The 19,814-nt window shown below is 35.1% G+C and overlaps 1 protein-coding gene across 1 annotated transcript; it reads left to right on the plus strand.

Moving 5' to 3' along the window:
* The first annotated feature begins 13,826 nt into the window (after positions 1-13,826).
* LOC114257194 (receptor protein-tyrosine kinase CEPR1) lies at positions 13,827-17,939 on the plus strand. Its single transcript, XM_028196967.2, has 2 exons — positions 13,827-16,485; positions 17,331-17,939. The coding sequence occupies exons 1-2, from the start codon at positions 13,998-14,000 to the stop codon at positions 17,720-17,722; spliced, it is 2,880 nt and encodes a 959-aa protein (XP_028052768.2). The 5' UTR covers positions 13,827-13,997; the 3' UTR covers positions 17,723-17,939.
* Positions 17,940-19,814: the final 1,875 nt, after the last annotated feature.

The raw sequence follows: 19,814 nt of genomic DNA on the forward strand, positions 1-19,814 counted from the left end.
CGGAGAAAGAGAGAGGTGAGGGCTCGTCGCCTCCGCCGTCCTCGTCGCAGCTCACCGATCGTCTGCCTCTACCCAGCCCCGGTCGTCTGCCCAGCCCCGGTCGTCTGCCCAACCCATCCGCGTGCCCGATCGTGCCGTCGCAGCCCCGCAGCAGCTCGCCCCGCGTAGGCCCGCCGCAGTTCTCCTCCCTCCTCCCCCCTTCTCCTCCCGATTTTTATGGCCCCCTCCCCTCCAGTTCTCCTCCCTCCTCCCCCCTCCCCCCTCCTTCCTCCTCCTCCTCCTCCCTTCTCTTCTTCTCCCTTCTTCTTCTTTTTCTTCTTCTTCTTCGTTCTGCAAAACTAGGGAAAAAAGAAGAAAAAAAAAAAAAAAAATCGACACCAAAACGACGTCGTTTTGGTGTCGAGCCAAATGTCGAGCCATGAAATTCGAGCTACGTAGCATGATCGCAGAGAAATACATGATAGAATTATGTGGAAAATAATGAGGAAAAAGATGTTAAATAGTAAAGGGTCAAAAATGTCTTTTTACTATCTAATCCCATGAGAATAGTTATCCTGCATTTTGTGTCTCATACCCTCTAGGACAGAACAATCCAACAAATTTGGAATTAACAATCCGGTGTAAAATTTCTAAACAAAATAATAGATTATTCTAGACTCTGGACATGGAGTCATATCCCATGGATGAATCCCACCAAACAAACGCCCCCTAAGTGTCACAAATGTAACTTAATTATATCAACCTTTATTTTTGTAAAGCTAAATCGATTGAAACTAATGCAAGTGATGTGTAAACATAAAAATAAAAAAAGATAAAATAGACATTTTAGTGTAAAAATATAACATTATTTTTTGCATTCATATGACTAATGAATTATTATTTTTCATACGTTAAATGTTTTGTGAATTAAAATATTAAGGGATTCTAGTTTAATTTTGCTAGATGTGTGGAGTTCAATGTATTTTCTCTAAATCTCAAAGGATGCCAGTGTAATTTAACCTAATTTTTTTGTACACCCATATCAGCTTGGTAACTTGACTTTTAGTTTCTTAAAAATAAAAGAAATAAATAACCAGAATCATTAAGTAACTAATTATAATCTAACTTCCCAATTCTTTTACAACTTTCTCACAAAAAATTCATCATAACCAAATGTATACAACTTACAAGAAGATAAATTTGTTTCACTTTCATTTCTTTCACTTCACTTTTTATCACTCTTACTTTTCATCACATTTTTTACTCTAATGAAACCAATCCCTATTTTTCCTTTCTAATACGTGTGAGTTTGCATTAATTTTCAAAAATGTGCCAAAGCCCAAGCCTCAGGAGATTCCCACGCTTAGAGCTTCTCACTATCTACTGAAGTAGGTTGGCTCAGTTAGAGATGATCACCACGTCCATCAAGTTAGTCGAGGGCAACCACCTAGTCAGTCAAGTAGTTTGACGTGCTCAGACTAAGCCTAATCCGAATAAAGCCCACATTGTACTTAGTGCGCCCTCAACGGATAGAGAACATGGCACGATTATAGTGATCCATCCCACTTGCAACTGTTGCCGGACAAGGGGACATGAACCTACATCACCAGTACTATTAGGCATGCCCCAACGACGATTCATGCTCGGACTAAGCCTAATCCAAATAAAGCCCACAGTACTTAGTACACCCTCAACAGACAAAGAACGTGGCACAATTATAGTGGTCCACTCCACCTGCAACTGTCGCTGGATCACGGGGACGTGACCCTGCACCACCAGTACTATTAGGCACACCCCAACACATGGTGGTCCGTGATAGATGAGGGAATCAATCGAATCACTTACTCACACAAGTGAAGAATCACATATAAACCCATAAGCAATCCTAGAAAAGGTACGTTCTATACGTACATTCGCTCCAACTATCTTCCTCACCAAACATATCTAACTTTGTCATTAGAAGGTCCTTAAGAACACCCACCGATGATTTTTCAAGGGCTTGTTTGCAAGTCCAACAAGAAGAACCCACATCTAGCCCGGGTGCCCATACTCGCTATTGAGCCAGTCCAATTCCTAGAACCACCTAATACTGACATCATCAAGTCATATGGTTATATAAGCCAATACTCACATGACCCTACTGTGATGGAGAACCCTCACTTAATTTATACTTGGCAAATCTATAGGAGAAAAGGAAAGGGCATGAAAAAGAAGAAGTCAAAAAGAAAAAGAAAAGGAAAAGAAACGAAAGCCATGTGTCAAAATTGCAAAGTATCAGAGGCCAATAGAAACAAAGTCAGGAAAATTAAGTGTACAGCCATATAATTGAACCATTGGATAATGGCTCAAAATATAATATAAACTCCCCAATATATGTGAGTGTGAGACAACATTAATCACTTCTTTTTGTCCAGCCCCTTTACCATCTTAAAATGGTCCCTATCCAAATGGAATTAAAAGACTTCCAACCAGCAGGATATATTCCAAGCTTCTCATTCTTCATCCACTTGTATATTTAGATCTCTAATCTTCGATTTGTTAGAAGAAAGAAAAATGTATTGAAAATGACATTGTATATATACTAGATGTCTGTGTAAGCATATCTACCCACATGCCACACGATTCTTTATTTATATTATTATATAATTATTTTAATCAGTAAATAAATTGGGTAACTAACGTGAAACATGTCTAATACCTAATAAAGTGGTTTCATGGAAGTTACAACTTCCCTAATGGTGGGAAGTTACAACTTACATTTAGATCATGGGTCATGTGATAGCCATAAACAACGACGTTTTGTGAATAGAATAGCCTTGAAGCTTTGATCCTTCCATTTCTCCATATGGTTCTGTGAGAGTGTGTTTAGGATGTTTATATATTTGTGAGTGATTTGTTTATACATTCAAGAATCGATCAATCAAGAACGCGATTCAAAAACTTGAACAGTATGGTAGAAGGTATTCCTCTTTCTTATTAAATTATTTTAATTCTCACAATTGGTATCAGAACCATCCTTCTGTTTTGTTGTTTAGCGTGAGATTTATCTACACAAAATCAAACTTTAGTTTCCACAACCGCAGAGTGTAGATTTTTAATGAACTTTCTGTTCAACCTATTTAATGATTATTTTGACTTGTATGGACTTTGAGCTGTTTTGATTATATTTTTACTCCTATACGGAAATTGATCGTAAAAGCTTGGCCCTTTGACAACTGATTGGTTAGTCACATTTCTACATGTCATATACTTGTATATTCATAAATATCATAGTGTTTAACACATCCAGTGTCTTCGAAATCTTTTAAACCACTCTCGGTAATTTAATCGCAGTATATATATTTTTAAAATAATTACTTGAATTTAATATTTATTACTATTATTGAAAAGGAAGAATAGTTGCAGTTTACTATAGATGTATATTATTTAGAGGCAACAGTAGAATTCTTTTATTTAGTACTAGATTGCTCTTATTCTGAACATGTTTTGTTTGGAGACTCATTGTATGTCATTAAGTTTGAATTTTCACTAATTGACTAACATTAAAGTGTTTAATCTGATTTTGTATAAAATTTAGAAATTCTCATGCTTTTATTTGGGTTTGTTTGTTCCATTAATTTTCAAAAGGCATAAAAGATTTGAATTTATTTCTAGATTTTTTACAAGGACATGTTGTTAAGGATATTTTGTTTATTATAATTGCATGTTTAAATAGTAAGCAAATTCATTTGAATTTCATTTAGTAAACTATTTTAATATATCCTTTAAAACTTTATAAATTTTTAGATGCTATCTAGAATAGTGTAATATAATATTACATGCATAAGAAGTTTATTTGGTGCCATACAGTTCCTATGTATTTTTATGAAATTATTGATAACTCTTGGAATATGAAATTATTGATAACTCTTGGAACATGTGTATACAGTGTGTGTTGGACTTTTGAAATTTATTTTGGTCCAACTCTTAAGCAAAATTTGGTATAATTTTTAAGACCAAATTACAGATGTTTGGTCTTGAGAATTTTCATATAATATTACATTGATTGCATGTATTATATATTATGTGCATTAAAGATTATGTATTTATTGTGACCATAAGAATTTGCTCACATTAATGGATTATGCCATAATTAAAAAAATAATAATTTATTTTGTTTTAAGAATAGCCATAGGATCTTAAGACATAAAGATAAAGTGATCCTCAGTATTTTGATCACATAAAGTTAAAATCAATTTGGGATTTTCATATTGCAATTATATTTTATGAATAATTTCTCGATCCTACAAGAAAGTAGTTATTTATGAAATTTAATTAGAATAAAATAATGGATTGAGTATTAAAGGGATTGGACACTCTAAACCCACAAGTATGAGTTTTCTTTTCCTTAAATATTTCGAAATTCATTAGTCTTATTATAATTTAATAGCAAATCTAATACAATTTAGTGACCTCTACTTATATTAAGGTTTAGATTTGTTATTGAATTTGACATTGGTTGATTCAAACTATAGTTATTGTTTCAAAGCATTAATGATGTTAATGGTAAGTGCAGTGATTTTTACCTCTGTACTATCTAATAAGTCTTCTTGTATTCCATTCTTGAACAATGATAATTTTTCAGACTGGAAGAACAAAATCCTTCTGATATTAGGGTGCATGAACCTCGATCTGGTAGTCCATGTGGATGAACCTCTTGAACCTACAGATGAGAGTTCCACTATAGAAAAGAATGCTTATGACAAGTGGGAGCGATCTAATTAATCGCTTAAGCCTAATGCTCATAAAGTCACATATCAGCTAGAGCATTAGGGTTTCAATCCTACCATCTAATAAGGTTAATAACTACATGAGGCTATTAAAGAGCAATTTATTAGTTCTGACAAGGCATTGGCTAACACCCTAATGAACAAACTATCAGGCAAAATTCTAGGAGTGTGCGGGAGCACAAAATGGAAATGAGGGATATTACAGCTCGTCTTAAATCCTTAGAGATTGAAATTTCTGAGTCATTCCTTGTCAATTTTATACTCAATTCTCTTCTTGTGGAATATGGAGCATTCCAAATTTCTTACAATATACACAAGGAAAAATGGTCTATCAATGAACTTTTGACTGTGTGTTCAAGAGGAAGAGAGATTGAAGCATAGAAAAGTGAAAAGTGGTTATCTAGCAACACATAAAAGAGGGCAATAGAAAAAAGGGTAAAGGTGATCAAAAATGGAAGAAGCCTGGTAAAGTGCCATTCAAGATCATGGCAATAAGGATGCATGCTTCTTCATTGAAAAAAAAACAAAAAAAAAGGGTCACATCAAGAAAGATTGCCCCGAGTAGACGAAATAGCTTGAGAAGAAAAATAATCTCATATCTCTTGTGTGTTATGAATCTAATTTTGTTAATACTTATCAATATGATTGGTGGATTGATTTGGGTTATACAATTTACATTGCTAATACCATGTAGGGCTTCCTCAACCAGAGGAAACCGACGGGAAGTGAACAAGGCATCTATTCAGGCAAAGGGATGCGTTCGCACGTCGAAACTGTGGAAACTTTCAGACATGTTTTAAAGAATGTTTTTGTTCTAGATCTTGAAAACATTTTTTATATTCCATCGTTTTCTAAAAAATTAATTTCTGTTTCTAGAGTAGTATCGTTTGGATTTGAATTTTAGTTTGTTGGTTCAAATTTTTAGTTTGTTTAAAGACTTTATTTCTATAGGATTTGGTAATTTAATTAATGGTTTGTACAAATTAAATTTGGATCCTTTTTTGAACAAAATCTTTTAACCTTGCACGGTGATATTGGCATTAAGCATAATCTTATTGATGAGTCCTCCTCTATTCTTTGGCATAAGAGATTGGGACATATCTCCATTGAGAGAATAAATAAGTTGATTAATAATGAAGTCCTTCCGACCCTTGATTTTACCAACTTTGGTTTTTGTGTGGACTGCATAAAGAGGGAGCAGACTAACAAGACCAGTAAATGTGCCAAAAGGAGTAAGGAAATTCTTAGAATCATACACGCTGATATTTGTGGACCATTTACACCACCTTGTCTGAATGGTCAGATATATTTTATTTCATTTATTGATGACTATACAGAATACATGTATCTTTACCTCTTGTTTGATAAGTTCGAGGCACTTGATACCTTTAAAGTTTATAAATCAAAGGTAGAGAAACAAACAGAAAAGAAAATTAAAATTGTTAAGTCAGACAGGAGTGGAGAATATTATAGATATTATAGGAGGTACATAGAATTGGGACAATTACCAGGTCCATTTGCTAAGTTCCTTAAGAAGGCATTGTTGCACAATATTCAATGCCTGGCACACCACAAAAAAATGGTGCTATTGAAAGAAGGAACCAAACACTTATGGACATGGTAAGGAGCATGCTTAGTTATTCTAATGTGCTTACAAGTTTGTGGAGTGAAGGTTTGAAAACCGCTGTATATATCTTAAATATGGTTCCATCCAAGGGTGTTCCCAAAACACCATTTGAGTTATGAAAAGGATAGAAGCCAAGTTTAAGACACTTACAAGTTTGGGGTTGTCCAATTGAAGTGAGGGTGTGTAACCCATATTCAAAGAAATTAGACCCTAGAATAGTTTGTGGTTTTTTCATAGGCTATGCAGGGCCACAAATTTTGTTGTCCTTCAAATTCACTTAGAATTGTTGAAGCTAGAAATGCTAAGTTTATTGAGGAAGTTGACCCTAGTGAAAGTTACTCTCGAAAGATAGAGTGGGAGGAACCACGGGATCCAAATGCAACACCCGTGAATAGAGGTGAATTAGTTGTCTTTCAGGATAATCAACTCAATATCCTTGAAGATCAACCAAATCAAGAACTTCCACCACAAGAGGAACAAGTCAACATAGAGCTTGTAGCTCAAGTCCCAATTGAGACTACAGAATTAAAGAGATTCTCATGAGCTAGAAAATCAACAATTTCTGATGATTATTTTGTATACTTAATGAAGTCTGATTTTGACATTAGACCTAAAGATGATCCTATTTTGTTTCACAATGCTATGAATATGGATGATTATAAATTATGGTATGATGCCATGAAGGAAGAGTTCGCATCTATGGCTAAGAATCAAGTTTAGGAATTTGTCAAGTTGCCTAAGGAAGTTAAAGTTTGTTGGCTGTAAATGGTTATATAAGACCAACGTTGAACAATATAAGGCCAGACTTGTAACTAAAGGTTTTACTCAAAGAGAAGATATCGATTATCATAATACTTTCTCTTTCATTTCTAAGAAAGATTCATTTAGAATTATCATGGCATTAGTAGCTCATTTTGATTTAGAGCTACATCAAATGGATATGAAAATGACATTTTTAAATGGGGATCTTGAGGAAGAAGTATACATGACACAACCTTAAGGCTTTCCTTTTGATAAAGATAATCACTTAGTTTGCAAGCTTATCAAATCTGTATATGAACTAAAACAAGCCTCCGAACAATGGTATTTAAAGTTTCACAATGCTATTACTTCATATGGTTTCATGGAGAACGTTGTGGACAACTGTATATATCTTAAGGTTAGTGGGAACAAGTGCATTTTCCTAGTTCTATATGTGGATGACATTTTACTTGCATCTAATGATTTGGGTTTGTTGCATGACACTAAACAATTTCTTTCCCAAAACTTTGAAATGAAAGATATGGGTGAAGCTTTTTATGTCATTGGCATAAAAATTCACAGAGAAAAGTCCAAAAAGATATTAGGATTGTCTCATAAAGCCTACATTGAAAGAGTTTTGGAGAAATTCAGGATGAGTGATTGCACTCCTAATGTAACACCCATTTTAGAGGGTGACAAATTCAATTTAAGTCGATGTCCGAAGAATGATTCGGAAAATGAACAAATGGTTAGCATTCCCTATGCGTCTGCTATAGGCAGTTTAATGCATGCTCTGATTTGTACACGACTTGACATTGTATTTGCATTTAGGATGGTTGGCAGATACCAAAGCAATCTAGGAATGGAATATTGGAAGGCTGCAAAGAAAGTCATGAGATACTTGAAGGGAACCAAGGACTACTTAAATGCATGTTGACTGTCTTGAAGTAGTTGGATATTCAGATTCGGATTTTGCGGGTTGTTAAGACTCTAGAAAATCCACTTTAGGATATGTCTTTCTGCTAGTAGGAGGTACTGTTTCATGGAAGAGCGCTAAAGAGACAATAATTGCATCGTCAACAATGGAAGCAGAGTTTGTAGCATGTTTTAAAGCAACATCACAAGTTATTTGGTTAAAGAATTTTATCACAGGGTTTCATACAGTGGATTCAATTTCTAGGCCATTGAGAGTTTATTGTGATAATTCGGCTACAGTGTCCTCTTCTAACAACAACAAAAATGGCAGCCGAAGCAAGCAGATTGACATAAAGCATCTTATTGTTTGAGACTGTGTTAAGAAGTAAGAAGTCAGCATTGAGAATATTAGTATCGATATGATGGTTGCAGATCCCATGACTAAGGATCTTTCTATAGAGGTGTTTTCAAAACACGTAAAGGGCATGTGATTGATTGGTTAGCTCGATAATTTTTGTAGTCGTTTTGTTTTGTCATGACATTTTGATTATTATTAATGAAAAATATCATTTTGTGCACTTAAAATATTTGTGATGCTACATAGTCCATTGGGACTATTGATCCATAGGGATCATTGGATCTAGAATAATTTATTAAAAGTTATTCGTAAAGAATGACACCGCATAAAGTTAAGAGAATCATACAATGTGATACATGAAAGGAAATACTCATCTGACAGAGTACAACCGCCATGATTCGAGTATTGTGTCTCTTTATAAAGTTTGGATATTTTCATTTAATGGCCATAATGAGTTTATACCCGAAAGTCAGCAAAATGTGTCATATATGCCAAGTAGGAGAATGTAAGCATATTTCTATAAAGTGGCTCACATGCCATATAGTTTTTTATTTATATTATTATATAATTATATATTTTAATCAATAAATAAATTGGATAACTAACGCGAAACATGTCCACTATCCAATAAAGTGGTTTAATGAAAGTTACAACTTCCCTAATGGTGGGAAGTTATGAGTATAGCGATCCTAATTTAGACTCGACCCGTTTATTGCTTTTGAATCCGGGAAACCATATCCGTGACGGTTGTTCTTTTCTCTTCATATTTGGTTTTGGCTTCAAGGGTTGACACCACCTTTGTTGGTGTCGACACTGCCTCTTTTTCTTGGTCTTGTTCATGCTCCAAGGGTCGACACCATCTTGCTGCTGTGTTCCTGGTTAGCTATTGAAATTTAGGATCGACACCAACCTTTGGTGGTGTCGACACTTTCCTTTTATTATTGGCCTCTGAGGTCGACACCAGTCTGGGAGGTGTCGACTCTTATCTGCTGTTGAAACTGGATTTGGCTACTGAAATTTAGTGTCGACACCTCCAGTCTAAGGGTCGACACCTCATCTGCTGTTAGCGTTGGCAGTTCTACCATTTCTTCTTGAGGGTCGACCCGTATGACTCTTTTTCCAGATTTTGTTCGACGTGGGCATTGCTTTTTGGGGATTTTTGACTTGTTCTTTTCATTTGACTTTGGAGCTATTATTCTATTAATACCTAGTCACTATAAATAGACCCAAAGACACTTCTCTCTCATTAGTTGCTTCCCTTTTTCCTCTCTCACCCGTAACTCTCTCTCTTTCTCACAAAACTCGCTTTTTCTCACTTAAATCTTTAGATCTACTCACTTAGAGGTACCTTCTCATCTTGGTCCTTTGAGATACATTGTAAATTGCCTCAAGGGCTTTCTTTTGATCTATGTGGCTCGTGGTTTTGTTGACATTGGATTTTTCTGAATTCTTCTCTTCCACCTTCTAAGCTTGAGGTAGGGATTCTTCGCACCTCTTTATAATTTTTAACTTAATTATTTGTTTTTATAAAACCACCTTGTGAAATAAATGGATTTTTGAACAATCTTAGTCTTTGGTTAGAAATCAAAAGGAGGGATTTTCACATGGTTCCTTGGGAATGGTGGTGGGATTGGAAATGAGGTGTAGAGGTAACAAAATGGTTAGTTTTGATATTTGGAATTGATTTTGAAAGAAAATGAGATTTTTCCCTAAATGTTGATTTTGTATAAATAATGGTATTGATGTTAGAAACATGGAATTTGATGGTTATTGATGAAGATGGTGGAGTTGAGTATGTATTACTACTCACATCTTGGAATTTAGAAAGTTTGTCTTTATGGAAATTATTTTACCTGTTTAGAGAAATCTGTTTTAGGTTATCGATGGAGGATAACTATGATTGTTGTAGAAATTGCATGAGAACTAAGTAAATTGGAACTATTTTTTCATCCATTTTTCATTGGGCATCGTTGCATATTGTCATATTTAAAATGTATATTGTTTTGAGAAAAATGATGAATACTTGGTGAATCTGAGTAGAGGTGTAGTTACTATGATAAGTTGACATGTGTGTCCTTGGTGAAAGACTAGAAACCCGCTCGGATAGGTGTCAAGCCTTTCGGTCAATACAGTAAAAATGACAAATTGGTAATACTTGTATAGTCTACTTGCAGACACGTACCTAGAGATTCATAGAATTGTATTTACAGTTCGGTTTTCTATCAAAAAGGGAAATGCTGGCGTTGTATGTTTTGAAAGAAATATAAAAATGTATTTGCCACTAACATCACATATGCATTTCACCATTATATCTTGGTTAAGATTCATTTACTATGTTGGATTATTTTTACTAGGTTTTGACTCACCCTATGTAGGAAAATCATTTTCAGGTGTTGATGATATGCCTTCGCCAAGGCAATAACTTGGGAGGACTTGCAAGCTAGAGCTCCATTTTGTGTATTTTGTTGTATTTGTTTGTATAAGCCTAGGGCTTTAATTGTATTGGATTTTCCATCCATTTTGTTGTAACTAAGCACTGTCTACTTGGAAAGTTGTGAGCATTTAGGGCATTCTCTTAATTGTTTATCATTCATTTTAATTCCTTACCATGTAACACATGCTATAAATTCAGGGTTAAACTTATGAATGTATACCTGCATATGTTGCTCTTTTGTATAAGAAATTGGAATTAATGGAAGTTTATTATTTCATCATATGTCGTCTTTTAATTAATATTGTGGATGAGTTATTATATGCATTTTGAGACATTACAATGAGGAGTTACACTTGGATTATGGGTCCAAACCTATCTATATATGTATGTGATAGCCATCAAAACATAGACGTTTTGTGAATAGAATAGGCGTAAAATTATATTCCTTCCACTTCTCCATATAGTTATGTGAGAGTGCATTTAGGGTGTTTATAAATTTGTGAGTAGTTTTGTTTATACATTCAAGAATTGATCAAACAAGAACACAATTCAAAGGTTTGAACAACATAGCAGGAGATATTCCTCTTTTTTATTAAATTATTTTAAGTCTCACAGTGCGGACATACACTACAAGCGTGCGAATTACAGTTACTTAAGTTTGGAACACTTACGAACCGAAAAATTATTTATACTTCTATTGTTTATTTCCCTATCCCACTTACAGCAGTGTAAAAGAAATAAAACGAAATAGTTGTTTGAACAGGAGCATTTTAGATATACAAAAAACCGTGACAAAACTTTAAAAAGTTGCGTTTTATATCATACTTGAAGTGTTGGCACACACTTACATATGTGAAACAATTATATCAACAGTTAAATAATAAGACAGGCCAAGAAACTACTCCAAGGTGGGAGACATAACCAACTTGACCAGGCTTCATCTACTGTGTTGTATGCTTGAGACTATAGATTAGATAGAATAGATAATATAGATATTTGATGGGTAATCATTAAACAAATCAAAAAAAAAAAAAAATTGTCTAATATCAATTCAATTTCTTCTATTTTTCCTAGCTAAACCAAAAAATATATAAAAATGGAAGCTTCTTTCCCTTTATTTTTGGCCCCTATCTTCTCTCTTCTTTCTTTTTTTTTTGTTTGTTTTGTTTTTGTTTTTGTTTTCTGTTCTTTTCCATCCCCAAATTTAATATTCGAACGCAATATGTGTGCAACGCTAGTAGCTGCCAATTACAGGAAACAGATAAACAGCAAAAATAGTTCCGTACAGGTTGTGTTGTATGCATATATGTATATGAAAAATGACTTAGACCCCCAAGTGGGGGTGCTGGGAGTCATTGGTGATTGGTCAAAAAACAGTTTTTTTTTTTTTTTTTTTTCTTGGATTCCAGCCACTGGCAGTGTGCCACCTGCCACTGGGGGGTCACTGGGGTGCCCCAGCTGGGTGTCGGTAGCACGGCTGATATATATATATATATATAAAGATTTGTAGAGAGAGAGAGAGAGAGAGGTGGGGGGGGGGGGGTTGAGGACGTCAGCATCCCAAATTGGTTCCAACAAGAAGCTCTCTATATGCTATTTGATGATGAGTGGACGAATATAAATAAAATTTTTTATACCACTCCATATTCTTTTATTTATTTTATTTATTATTATCACTAAGTGATTGTCACTCATCTAGATTCATTGAGCATATTTATATGTATGCATTTAAATCATATCCAAGCATGTTTATTAAATATACAATGTCTATTAATGAGTGCTCATAATATCCTCTCTCTATTCACACAGATTATGTGCATCATGGTGGTTGATGATGGCCATGTCCAATGATCATATGCATGATGTCCAGTCCAATGAATGCACCCAAAAAGGGGTACAATTCTGGGCTGTTACAGCAGTCTAAGGAAAAAAGGGAAAATAAAAAATTTTAAAATGAAAAAAAAAAATGATGATTATTTAGTAGTCTCGAAGTATGAACATGTAGTACTCCATAGTATTTTATTGTATTGTGATTGATGAGAAAGGGAGATAGGTGGGAGGAGAGATGAGAGAAAAAAGTGAAAGTTTGATTGATTAATAATAATAATAATGATAAAAGAGAGAAGTTGTATTTTAAAAATATGTTTGATTAATATGTTTCATTCAAATCATAATTTTAAAATAAAATAAAATTATGGTTTGAAAAATAAATCAAATGCTACCTATAATTTTCCTCCAAAAGGAGGGTCCTGATGGATGAGAAAAATGCAGCTATTAGGATGGGATGCATTTTATTCAGACATCCTATCCATATAAAGAGGACTCCCCAAAAAATACTGATTTAGTTATAATATTTCTCCCTACAAGACATCCTATCCATTTAAAGAGGACTCCCCCAAAAAATACTGATTTAGTTATGTTATTTCTCCCTACTAAGGTTGATGGGGTGGGGTATCAACATAAAGCCTCTTTATGCAAAAGAAATTCTCTCTCTCTCTCTCTCTCTCTCTCTCTCTCTCTCTCTCTCTCTCTCAATATATATATATATATATATACATATATATGTTATTTGATATTTAGAAAATATCACGTGACCATATGTCCCTATTAAGTCTGACAAAAAAACTGAAAAAATCTTAAATCCGTCTCATCTAGACCAAACTATATGATTTGGTTTGAATTTCTCAATGTACAATTCAACCTTTAATCTTAAAATTGGTGAAACGTACTTCATGATTTGGTCCAGGGTTATATTTACCATTTCGATTTGGAGCCGAACTAGACTACAGATATATACACACATATATAATTTGTTACTTATCATAAACACTCAAGTACTTTGATCATTAATTTACTCATAAACCGACGCTCGAGCTTAACCCCAAAAATAAGGGGCATGTGACGATTTTTAAGAAAAATAAGAAAAAAATAATGACATGACCACGTGTTATCAGACATGCACACGGTCACACTGGAATTCCTGACCTTATTCTCTATCAGTACAATGCTGCACGAACCTCCTTTTTCATCACCATCATGGCTTATATTATTACTGCACCCAATGATCGCCTCAATCATGCCATTTATAAACTTCTTCCCCTCCCACTCCTCCTCTGCAACAACAACCAACACAACTACCTTTCTCTCTAAAATATACATATCTCTTTGTCTCCAATGGCCTTTTTTCATTATAGTTTCTTTCTTGTTTTTTTCTTACTTTCTCAACTCAACTCTTCTCAATCCACAATATCTATTAATAACCAGTCGCAGTTCTTCACTCTCATGAAGAACTCTCTCAAAGGAAGGCCTTTGTCATATTGGGACCTCGCCGGAGCAAAACCTTTTTGCAACTTCACCGGAATTGGCTGCAACGAAAAAGGGTATGTTGTGAAGATTGATTTTTCCGGGTATGCACTCTCTGGCCGATTCCCTCAAAACGTGTGCTCGTACCTCCCTGAGCTCCGTGTTCTTCGTCTTGGCCACAACAACCTCCATGGCGATTTTCCTGATGGTCTTACCAGCTGTTCTCTCTTGGAAGAACTCAACTTGAGCTCTGCTTACCTTACAGGAACACTCCCGGATTTTTCTCCAATGATGTCTCTCCGGTTTCTTGACCTCTCATACAATCTTTTCAGCGGTGATTTCCCAATTTCTATCACCAATCTCACCAGTCTTGAGACGCTGAATTTCAATGAAAATAGAGGTTTCAACTTATGGCAACTTCCGGAGAATATTTCAATGCTGACAAAGCTCAATTCTATGGTCTTGACAACGTGCAAGATACGCGGTTTTATCCCAAGATCAATAGGAAACATGACATCACTCGTTGATCTTGAATTGAGCGGAAACTTCCTTGTGGGTCAGATTCCGGCAGAGCTTGGGTTGCTAAAGAATTTGCAACTGCTCGAGCTTTTCTATAATCAACTTGATGGTGAAATACCAGAGGAGCTTGGAAATCTCATGGAACTCAGAGACTTGGACATGTCTGTGAACAAGTTATCTGGGAAAATCCCAGAATCTATTTGTAGGCTTCCAAAGCTCCAAGTCTTGCAGCTTTACAACAACACACTCACTGGAGATATCCCCGGTGCGATTGCAAACTCGACAACCTTGACCATGTTATCGCTTTATGACAATCTCTTGACAGGACAAGTTCCTCGAGGTCTAGGACGATCATCGCCCTTGATTGTTTTGGAGTTGTCGGAGAATCGACTATCTGGAGATCTGCCAGCAGAGGTGTGCAATCAAGGTAAATTGCTATACTTTCTTGTCCTAGAAAATATGTTTTCTGGGAAACTGCCAGAAAGTTATGCAAGCTGCGAGTCGCTTTTGCGGTTTCGAGTTAGTTATAACAATTTGGAAGGTCCAATACCCAAAGGGCTTCTTGCTCTCCCCCATGTTTCAATCATTGATTTGGCTAACAATCATTTGAATGGATCGATTGCCAAGACGATTGGAAATGCTAAAAACTTGTCGGAGCTGTTCATACAGAGCAATGGGATTTCAGGTGTCCTGCCTCCAGAAATCTCTCAGGCTGCCAATCTGGTGAAAATTGATCTCAGCAACAATCTCTTGTCTGGTCCAATACCTTCAGAAATCGGCAGCCTAAGAAAGCTCAATTTATTGATGTTGCAATGCAACGAGTTCAATTCTTCCATCCCCGATTCACTTTCTTCACTAAAATCTCTCAATGTTCTTGATCTCTCCAACAATCACTTGACGGGGAGTATCCCACAGTCTCTCTCCGAATTGCTACCGAACTCAATGAACTTTTCTAACAATCTACTTTTTGGTCCAATTCCTATCTCATTCATGAAGGGAGGGTTAGTAGAAAGTTTTTCAGGTAATCCACATCTCTGTGTTCCAATTTATCTTAATACATCAGATACAAATTTCCCCATCTGTTCACAATCCTATAACCAAAAGAAAATAAACTCTATCTGGGTTATCACAATTTCAGTGGGGACTGTTATTGTTGGAATTGTTTTGTTTCTAAAGCGATGGTTTAGTAAAGAACATTCCATGATGGAGCACGATGACACTACCTTGTCATCATCATTTTTCTCATATGATGTAAAAAGCTTCCATCGAATAACCTTCAATCAACGTGACATTGTTGAAGCCATGGTTGCTAAGAACATAGTGGGACAAGGGGGTTCCGGGACAGTTTACAAAATTGAGTTGAGCAATGGGGAAATCGTCGCTGTGAAGAAGCTGTGGAGTCGCAGAACTAAAGATTATGCCTCAGAGGATCAATTGGTTATGGAAAAAGAGTTGAAAACAGAGGTTGAGACTCTGGGAAGCATAAGGCACAAGAACATTGTGAAGTTGTATTGCTACTTCTCAAGCTTGGAATCTAGTTTGTTGGTTTACGAGTACATGCCCAATGGAAATCTTTGGGATGCGCTTCACAAATCAAAAATCATTTTGGATTGGCCAACCCGTCATCAGATTGCACTGGGGATTGCTCAGGGTTTGGCCTACCTCCACCATGATCTAAAACCATCCATCATTCACAGAGACATCAAGTCGACCAACATTCTGTTAGATATCAATTACCAGCCCAAGGTAGCAGACTTTGGTATAGCAAAAGTTTTGCAAGCAGGAGGGAAAGATTCCACCACCACTCTCATTGCAGGCACTTATGGCTACTTGGCTCCAGGTAATTTTCGGATCCAACTCAGTTCTAATTCGATTACGTATTTACAGAGACATATATAAAGATCAATGAAATTTGTTAATTGGCTGGAAAGTTAGTTAGTTTGTTTGTTTGGTTTTTTTTTTTTTTCCCCAGTTGTTGTTCCTATGCTTATCATGTGTGATGTTTTTAAATTGTTCATTGATGTACACCGGTGTTACACGAAAATGCTAATACCCTAACGATTTACATTTTGGAATGTATGTTCCGAAACATGCCACACTTCCTTTCCTAAACTGAGAATTTAGGGATCTAAAGCGGTCCTAAAAAGCTTCCTATATATCTTCTTAGAAGTTTCCTATAGGAGGGAAAATCAAATATAATCAATTAAAATCTAGAAAGAATGTACTTTTTGCAGGACCAAATGTAAAACAAATGGACTTTTACCAGATTCATTGATATCTATATTTTATTGGATGTCTAACAATTCAAATTTAATTGCTATCATATTTAGTAGTCTCTTAAATTCTAATAGTGTAATCTATACAACTCTACCCCTATCGTACTAAATTTTAGAGCATGTGATGTACCATGGGTCAAATTCCTCATACCAGAAACATAGATATACTATACTTGATTATCAGCAATTTCTCTTTTAGCAATTGCACATAATGCTCCAAAGAGTTCTGCATAAGCCTATTGTTAAATAGCATGTTGGTTTTTCAATATGGTACCAAATATTGCATCCTCGTAGATAAAATGCCTTGAAATCCAATTCATCTATTTAACTTTCAGCTCTATTACTGTCAAATAATTATTCATTTCATATTAATGTTATATAATTCAATTTTCATTGATGCCTTTGACAGAATATGCATACTCTTCTAAGGCAACGACTAAGTGCGATGTGTATAGTTTTGGAGTGGTACTTATGGAGCTAATAACGGGAAGGAAGCCAGTGGAGGAAGAGTTTGGAGACAGCAAGAATATTATAGATTGGGTTTCAACCAAAGTGGAGACGAAGGAAGGAACTATGGAGGCTTTAGACAACCAATTATGGGGCTTCAAGTATGAGATGATTAAAGTGCTCAAGATTGCTATCCACTGTACATACAGCACACCGGGCAATCGCCCAACTATGAATGAGGTAGTTCAGCTGCTGATTGAGGCAGACCCGTGCAGATTCGATACTTGCAAATCATCGAATAAGAACAAAGAAACAGCAAATGTCACTAAGACAAAGAACCCATATGATTTATAATTATAGAAGAGGTTTGGTGGGGTTTAAGGTGGGGTACCATAGCATCTATAGAACATTTCTAGCTCTCAAATTATTGAGAGATTAAACAATTTACCCTATTTGTTTTTCTTTGAAAAGTAGTATATAGATTTTTTCTTTTTCTGTTTTTTTCGCTTGACCTATTGTAAAGTATTTGAGGAAATTAATCATTATAATATAACTGTTTTATGAAAACAAATAGCATCTGGATTTTTTGTAGACCCACAAATGAATTAAATCTCTAGCATTTTTAGAATTTTGTTTTGTTTTTCCCTCTTCATCTATGCTCTTTATTTCATAATTTGAAATAAAAATAAAAATAAAAATTGAAGCTTCAAGAAAAGGCAGTGATGTTGGTGAGAAGATGGAGGTTGTGATTGACATGAGAATTGTTTTAAGGTGGAGTCCTATTGCAACTATAAGACACTACTAGATCTCAAATAATTAAGAGACTAAACAATTTGCCCTATTTGTTTTTCTTTGAAAAGTAGTAGATAGATTCTGCCTCAGTTTTTTTCTATTTCTTCTACTTCTTTTTTTTCTCTCTTTTTTCCTAGGCCTATTGTAAAGTATTTGAGGAAACTAATCAATATAACTGCTTTATGGCAACAAATAGCATCTATATTTTTCCATAGACTCACAAATGAAATTATTTTCTAGCTTTTTAGAGTTTTTTTTGTTCCCCCCTCCCCCCTCTTTATCCATTTTCTTTACACCACAATAGTAATCCAAATAAAATGAGGCTTCAAGAAAATGCAGAGATGTTGGTGAGGGTGCAAGGTCGTGATTCGCATGAAACTTTTTTTGGTGTGGGTTCCTGATTCTGAATTTAAAATTCTAGTATGATTTATTTGTGGAGGGCCCTGTTTATCCACTAGAAAAGATGAATAGGCCCCGATTGATTGATGAGAGCATCTTTTGTCTCCAATTTAACAAGGGACAATGGAGAATGCATAAGCCTCTCATCTTTTCCTTTTCTCTATTCCTTCTGTTCCTATGCCTCTCATTTCACGGAAGATAAGTGTGCCATGAACCTCCACTTGTTACTCGAACGCTCTATGTTTATCTCTTAGTTGCACGAAACAGTGGTGCCTATGGGAACGTGTATATATTTTATATATTAAATCTATAAATATATTTTGACAATTATGTTTTCTTGCTAGTTGTAATATATGTGTTACAATATGAATAAATATATATAGAAGTTGTGCTTCTACTACTGATGGAAGAATCCTAAGTCTCTCTTGGAACACCTTAGTAGAAAGAAACTCACTTCCAACTAAGATAGAACCTCTCAAACATACATAAAAATGTTAATCTTTCCCCTCCCAAACACACATTAATGTGTATTAATTGGACGCTGTTTTTATAATAGCTAGAGCACAGTATAGGCAATTGATGAGTTAAACTACCAATTCATCAACTTGTAGAATTGTAAATCATATTTAGAATCATGTTCCTAGACAAGCATAAAACAAGACCAACATGTGCACGTGTTCGCATCAGCGTTTGCAAGAATGAATACACGCATTCACACATGTATAAGTTCCATCTTTTTTTAAGTGGTGGGAAGGGTCCCTTGAAAGAATAAGATTCAAGTAAACAAATATTTCTTTTGGCATGGTGGAGACTCCATAAATAAAAGTACTAACAAGAAGCTTTCAATTAAGGAATAGTTCTCCAACCCAAAAAAGGCAGACTACCCAACAAAGCTTTAGCTATTGGAAGTACTCTTCACGACAGATATGCCCTCCAAAAGCACAATTACCCATTAAAAGATCAAACTTTCACTCTTTTCACCAGTGTTTCAGTGGAAAAAGAAAATATCTAATGATAGCTATCACTAGAATTACATAGTCCCAACAACTAAATAATTTTGGGTTTACAAAAATATATCTTCTTGTACCATAAAGGACTGAATTGCAAAGTATAATTGCCCTTTTACTGCTTGAAATGACAATTTAGAATAAATTACTAATAATGGGTTAAACATTGACATGGTGAGAAGCAAAATTGAGATAAACACACAGATGAACAATAATAATGTATCTGAATATGTAATGTAGACAATATG

This window comes from Camellia sinensis, unplaced genomic scaffold (genome assembly GCF_055761805.1).
Source record: "Camellia sinensis isolate YWXY unplaced genomic scaffold, ASM5576180v1 Unanchor3, whole genome shotgun sequence".
Taxonomy (NCBI): domain Eukaryota; kingdom Viridiplantae; phylum Streptophyta; class Magnoliopsida; order Ericales; family Theaceae; genus Camellia; species Camellia sinensis.